General features: G+C 29.8%; 2 protein-coding genes across 3 annotated transcripts; one reads left to right on the top strand and one right to left on the bottom strand.

Moving 5' to 3' along the window:
* Nucleotides 1–910: 910 nt before the first annotated feature.
* Nucleotides 911–1,402, bottom strand: LOC108905944 (probable small nuclear ribonucleoprotein G). The gene is made up of 3 exons (XM_018709030.1): nucleotides 1,282–1,402; nucleotides 1,080–1,227; nucleotides 911–1,027 (listed from the first exon to the last, which is right to left on the bottom strand). Exons 1-3 carry the CDS (start codon nucleotides 1,311–1,313, stop codon nucleotides 977–979), a joined length of 231 nt encoding a protein of 76 aa, XP_018564546.1. The 5' UTR covers nucleotides 1,314–1,402; the 3' UTR covers nucleotides 911–976.
* Nucleotides 1,403–4,033: 2,631 nt separating this feature from the next.
* LOC108905916 (zinc finger Ran-binding domain-containing protein 2-like) lies at nucleotides 4,034–5,434 on the top strand. Of its 2 annotated transcripts, none has more exons than XM_018708990.1 (2): nucleotides 4,034–4,119; nucleotides 4,345–5,434. In XM_018708990.1, the coding sequence occupies exon 2, from the start codon at nucleotides 4,360–4,362 to the stop codon at nucleotides 5,020–5,022; it is 663 nt and encodes a 220-aa protein (XP_018564506.1). In that variant the 5' UTR covers nucleotides 4,034–4,119; nucleotides 4,345–4,359; the 3' UTR covers nucleotides 5,023–5,434. The 2 variants fall into 2 exon arrangements, with proteins under 2 accessions (XP_018564506.1, XP_018564513.1); XM_018708997.1 differs by having other exon boundaries at nucleotides 4,040–4,214.
* The last annotated feature ends 1,186 nt before the right edge of the window (nucleotides 5,435–6,620 follow it).

Raw genomic sequence — 6,620 nt, 5'->3', positions numbered from 1 at the left:
ATTGTAAATTTCTTTGTCTTAAAAGTTGCAAGACTACATATCATTAACTAAAAACGGTATGGTCCATCGCATTATCAAAATATAACCAGTTTAATTTTTACAAACTATATCATTGAGAGTTTTAAAACATAATTTTCTTGACACTATCAGTTTTTGATGAAACTGTATCTTTCATATAATTTATAGTTTTAATATCGTTTTTAACAAATTACATAAAAAATATATTCCTAAAACTGATTTGCTATTACATGCATGCATTTAGTATAATAAAAAAAGCTGTCGGTAATAATAATCTTTTACTAAAGAAATGTTTGAGAACTTGGAATCCAACTGAAAATTTACAGGGTATAACAAATTAGAAACCGACCATATCTGCATCACAGTCAAATTATTTTCTGATTGTAAGCTTATATCAAAAAGTGTAGTTTAATAGTCAAAATTTTTTATCATCAAAAATAATTTTATTCTTTTTAACTTCTGTATGTCATTAATAAATTGGGCATATGTTTATAAGCCAAACTTGCAACGTCGTTGATACTTCATCGTCCTTTGTATTTTTTATGTGCTGTGAATTATCCTGTACATGCAAGTTTTCTGTACATCTTATTGTATTTTTTTCGGTGGGCAAAACACTAATTAAAGAAAAGCTGAAAAATGACTAGCCGAAAGGTTGTATTTATAAATTTACGTTTGTTTAATATGCAAATTTACAATCATAATGTGGATATAAGTATACTTAAAATTTTGAAATAATTTACTATTATCCCATGTGTTACCATTTCACTTCACAGTAGGTATATTATGAACATTTTTTAGAATCGTTTTAAAAACAGATACAAATAATTATAGGTTTTACATATTAATGGTCCTACCACAACACCGACGTCACTAGGTAAATAAAAATAAAAACTTGTGACTTAATTTTATTTATATAAATCTTAACATGTACAAAATATTAAATTAAGTTCCTAATGAATTAAATCCTATCTAGGGCTTCTAGCATTACTATACTGTTTCCTCGAATAACCTAAAACATAATCAGTAACTTGTCTATTATTTTAATATGTGTAAATACATACCACCATTCCTATATTATTTTTTGAACCGTCTCTGCATTCCTCAATCGATTCATCAACCACAAGGTTCATAAATGGATCAAAACCTCTTAATATTCCTATAATTTGCCGGCCACCATTTAATTTTAAGGAGAGCTTTTTATCCATAAATCTGTAATAACGCAAAAATAGAGCATACAAAATGTAATAGTAAATAATTACTTACTTTTTTAATTCTGGGGGATGCGCTTTTGACATTGTTATAAATTCCAATTATATTTAAAGAAAAATAAGATAATACAGCGTTCCTTTCAAACAATTAAAAGTTAGGTTGGTTAAACGCTTCAAACCAATAGAGCCATAGAAAAGAAAAGAAGAGGGTCAATTCTTGACATTGGACACAGAAGTTCGGCTATTCACAGCCAGAGGGCAGCAAAGTCAACGCCGATAGTTCTAAGAGCGCATCAAAAAATTGTAATTTGTTACTTAATCTGTTATAATAAAGTAATATAAGTAATAAGTGTAATAAATAATAATGATAAAAACATAATTTCCAATCTAAGGATGTTGATTGTCGATCACAATGCCCCCTAGGTTCTGAATGAATAGTATAGAATTAGCTTATAATAATAACAATGATATAGTCCTGTATATCTAATGACAAATCAAAAACATTGATAAATAGGTCCTGGACTTTTATTCATTGTTTTAATGCCATGAATTCTATCGAAGTATCTTTATTTTATTATTTATTGGTCTCAAAAATTATAATCTCTGATTGACTCTACAAGATACAAGATACATAAAATCTAAATGATGACTACATTCAGCCGATAGAATCGTAGAGTTAGACCTTAGAGCATATACTACATGGCGGAAGCACGCTTATGCATGGCGACAGTCTAGACGAGTGACAGAGAAAGAAAGCGCTAGTTAGGGTATTATCTTTCTCTCTCACGCAAGCACATGGTTGGGTAACGCATTTCCTTCATCCACAGATCAATCTTTTCTTGATCTGTGCTTTCTTCAACTATTAGAGAGAAATAGAGAGAGAGCGAATACCCAAGCTATCGTTTTTTCACTGTACAGCGTCTTTTTTAATACGGGATGCTTCCTCCATGTAGTATTATGCTCTATTAGTTAGACTGTGCTCTTTTATTCTTCATTTCCATCCTAGATAATACTGATTTCCATGCCAATCACAAATTAGGATTGTTTAATCAGACCACAGACCACCTAGACTGGCTTATAGAGCGACTTTGGTGAAAACACTTTGGAGCCTGATTTGGAGCCCAGCGTTTAGTCGTGTCCTAGCATTTGATGTGTACGCATCGCTGTGATTTCGATAATTAGACGTTTTATCATGGGCAAGTGTATTGTAAAACATTGTATAAATAGAAGTGATCGAGTTGGTGAAGAGAGGCGAAAAGTTTCCCACCTTTAGGTAAGTAAAAAAAAGGAATATATAAAAGGTAAATATGTACGCCATTTCTCGGTTAACGTTATAAGTTTCTAGGATTAGCTTTATAATTTTGTTCGCCCACATAGTGTAGTGATTAACGTTATATTGTTATTATAAAATAATGAATGAATTACTGTAAAATATTTTTAGTAATTATTTACTTTATGTGAGGCTTAAATTTTTATGAAATTTTACCATTCCCCGTCATTTCGAGGTAGCTGAAAATTAATTAAATATTTTTTCAATTAAAAAAATCGCAAACAAAACTAATTTCAGATTCAGTATTCGTACAGTCAATTAATTTTTAGTAAAGATCGTGGTTGTTTGACGTATCCATCTCGAGATGTCGTAGTAATATGCTAAGAAACAGAAAAATTAAAAAAAAAAATTAAATAATGATGAAAGCAGTACACCTAGGCTACAGAAAAATAAAATTGTTTATCATGTATTAAAAAACTTTCTGAATGTGAACATATTTGAAAATTTGCATGAACATCAATTTGATAATTTGCCTAACAATTGTAATCATTTAATAAAACTTGTAAGGGCTGAATGTGAAAAGTATATCGATGTACGAATAAATCATGAAGTCAAATTATTTAATTCGGTAAAATCTACGAAAAGACAAATATTAAATAAATTAATATTATTTAGAGGATAATAAATATATTTAAATTATTTTGTAGTTTTATTTAATATGACACTAAAATATACTATTTTCTGAATTACAAACTTAAAATTGAATATTTGTCATAAGATGCAACATAATGTTTAATATGTAATAAAAATATTACTTAATCCGGATCTGCTTAAAGATGCGCGCGATCAGATTGCCTTTCGCACTCCACTTCCCCGGATTTTGCATTCACTGGTACCCGTGCGTTGGAATTAGATACGGCCAGTCTAGGTGGTCTGTGAATCAGACCAATAATATTACATAGGCAGAATCCATCATATTTATAATGAATAAAAGTCTAATATAACTCATGGATTCTATCAGCTGCATGTAGCCCATGAATACAAGAACACGAATAAAAATGTATAAATGAATGTTGTAACGTATTTATATGTTTTGTGGTTGTAATATTATAGACGAATTTCTAAAATAGCGAAAATATTAAAATCATATTTAATATTTGATAAATTTAGAGGATACGTACACCATACTTTGTTAACGATCATTAATTTAATTTGATCGATATTTAAAATAGACGTTGTTGTTTAGTTATTATATAACTATTTTTATTTTTTAAATTTAATTTTAATCAACTCGAACGCGCCTTTCCAAGTTTTTTCTTTAAGGTTTTAGATGATTTTGTTGCATTAATCCATTTGAAAAAAATTCGTATTTCATAAGTATTTAAATGAGAGATTGAGCTACTAAATTAATAAGAGAATATCGACATTTTAAAAGTTAAGTTTCATTTGTCAAGTCCAACTTGAATCTGTGCAGGTCAGGTATTCAAATTGAATACGACTAAAGAAGGGTGCTGTCAAAACTCAAAAATTGTAACAACACTTTTGCGTCTTGTGAAGGCGCTGTGTATATCTGTGAAATTTAGAATTTAATTTCTAATAAAAAAACATTTTTCGTTTGTAAAGGTATATGAGCTTTACAGGAAGTATTTGTGATTTATTGGGATCAAATTTAGATTGGCAAACCCGTTTAGTATAGTTAAAAATAAAGCAACAGAAAAGTGTGTATTGAAAATACCATGTGATGATAATCTGCCTTGTATATTACAAACTGTGTCTAATACAGTGTACAGTCATATCGCAGGCAACATACTTTTTGGGTCGAAGGTTTAATTATGCATTTTTTTCCAGGTATATCAGAAATCAATGGCAGAAGCTGATTTAACACCGCCTCCACCACCAAGTTTAAAATCTTCTAGTTCAAATGAAGGTGATTGGACCTGTGAAGATTGTGGAAATGTAAATTTTGCTCGGCGAAACAATTGCAACAGATGTAATAAAAGTAAAGCTGTTAATTTAGCTGCAATAAAAAAGCGTAAATTAGGTACAGAGATAGGTAAAGCAGCAGCAGAAAAAAGTAGAGGTTTATTTAGTGCAGATGATTGGCAGTGTAATAAATGTGGTAATGTAAATTGGGCTCGTAGACAATCATGTAATGTTTGCAATGCTCCCAAATTTGGAGAAGTAGAAGAAAGAACTGGTTTCGGTGGAGGTTACAATGATCGTGGTGTGGTAGAATATAAAGAACGTGAGGAGTCTGATGATGAGTATGATGAGTTTGGGAGGAGGAAAAAAAGAAAAAGTCATTCCAAAAGCGAATGTGATAAAGAAGAAGAGGAAGAAAAAAAAGTGACTAAAAAAGACAGTGAAATTGAATCTGAACAAGAGGCGGAGGAAGAAGAGGAAGATGATGACGACGATGGAGATTTGTCCAAATATGACTTATCAGATTGGGGTGATGTAGGGCCAGTTAATAATAAACTTAGGTCTCGTTCTCGGTCTCGCTCGCCTATTGAAAAGAGATATTAAATATTCTAAATGCCTTTTACCTAAATTGTGTTGTCAGATTAATGTGTCCTCTTTTTATTATATGTTGATGAGTTAAAAAAATTAAGTATTCAGGGAGTCAAATAGATTTAGTTCTAAATACTATTAAACGAATACTGTCGGACAGTATATTACAAAAAGAAAAGTTTAATCTGGGTACAGCTAAATTATATGTTTTATTTGTTTATTAATGTCTGTCATTTATAAATACGTGTAAATATGCATTTGATAAAACTAATGCTTTCTGTCTGAAAAAGAAATTAAATCTGTTGCAGGACTTGGTAGTTTTAGATTTCTCTTGCTGGATATCTGAAATCAAATAATATATTCAAATACCCTGTTTTAAATTGTTTGACTAGTAAAAACTAATATCTAATGTTTTAAATTATTTTTTCTATTGTCAAATTTTATCTCATTTTTAATAATTAAATGTCTTTATGCCAAATAGCTAAATATTTTTTGTTGTGATAAATAGCAACAAATATTTGATAAGAGACTATTGTGCAATTCCATAAAGTTACATTGAAATAACCAAAGTATTCAAAACTATAAATGTTATTTACTTATGATTTTCAAGAAATGTCATGAGTGGAGAGAATTAAGAGTATTAGTTAGTTCAGGTTTCAACAAATGTCTGCTATTATAAGTTGTTTGAGAATTATTTAATTTATTGTTGTTGAACTGGAATATGGAATATACTAGTCTACATCTTTCAAGAAAATATTAATTCTAGTGATAAATGATACGCATAGATATGAGATGCTAATATCAGTATACGTACAGAGTTCTTCACAGTAAGTAGCTTATTAATCGTTTTAGAGGAACCAAAGACAATATGACTAAAATTTTGTTTATGGGGGTATCACATATGTTCTCTTCTATGAAAATAATGCTATCACTTACGATTATACCGGAAGTAGCAGTCAATTTCGTTGTTTTAAATGGAACACCCTATATATTATTACATTATCGACAAGATAAATTAAAAATAAGTCAAAATTGTTAAAGCTTCCCTGTACCTACATCTAACAGTTTTTGAGAATGGATATTATAAAAATTTTGACACATGCAAGCGTCTCGAAAATTATATCTTGGTTCGCTCTGGGAACTTTTACTTGCTTTTCGGAATACACAAAGAGCATGCACTACCTTCCTCTATCAAAATTACCCGAAAAAAATTGTACTAAGTGGCCCATTTTTCACGTTGCATTTTGAAAACTTGAGACCGAACATTTTTTTTAAATTCAAATGGAACACCCTGTATGTTTCGGCATCATATTAGAGAAAATCAAAGTTTCTTTTCACCGATATAAGCGTTGTAGAGGTTACAGTTTCAATTTTCTCAGATATTTGCGATTTATTTACATTTTCAAGAATATTACGTTAAAAATATCATCAAATGTACCTTGAAAGGCAAATATTGGTACTGTCATTCAGTATTCTGTATTCTGTAAGTATCAAGTATTTGCTCGACAAGAAAACTGCAAAATAATTATTCTATTGAAGATGTTTTGAATTTGTTTTATATCCATGGAACATTCACCGTGAATCAAAATTATTAGCTGTATTTCTATGATTTG

The sequence above is a fragment of the Anoplophora glabripennis genome, unplaced genomic scaffold (assembly GCF_000390285.2).
Source record: "Anoplophora glabripennis isolate ALB-LARVAE unplaced genomic scaffold, Agla_2.0 scaffold26, whole genome shotgun sequence".
Classification (NCBI taxonomy): domain Eukaryota; kingdom Metazoa; phylum Arthropoda; class Insecta; order Coleoptera; family Cerambycidae; genus Anoplophora; species Anoplophora glabripennis.
Note: the sequence above shows the minus strand (reverse complement) of the source record. Positions and strands in the feature narration are given on the sequence as shown.

Excerpts from the sequence above, each read along its gene's own strand:
- LOC108905944 (XM_018709030.1), bottom strand. The coding sequence starts at position 1,313 with ATGTCAAAAGCGCATCCCCCAGAATTAAAAAA. Across the intron at positions 1,228-1,281 it reads CATCCCCCAGAATTAAAAAA|ATTTATGGATAAAAAGCTCT; the intron begins GTAAGTAATTAT and ends GCGTTATTACAG. Across the intron at positions 1,028-1,079 it reads AAAATAATATAGGAATGGTG|GTTATTCGAGGAAACAGTAT; the intron begins GTATGTATTTAC and ends ATTATGTTTTAG.
- LOC108905916 (XM_018708990.1), top strand. The coding sequence starts at position 4,360 with ATGGCAGAAGCTGATTTAACACCGCCTCCACCACCAAGTTTAAAATCT.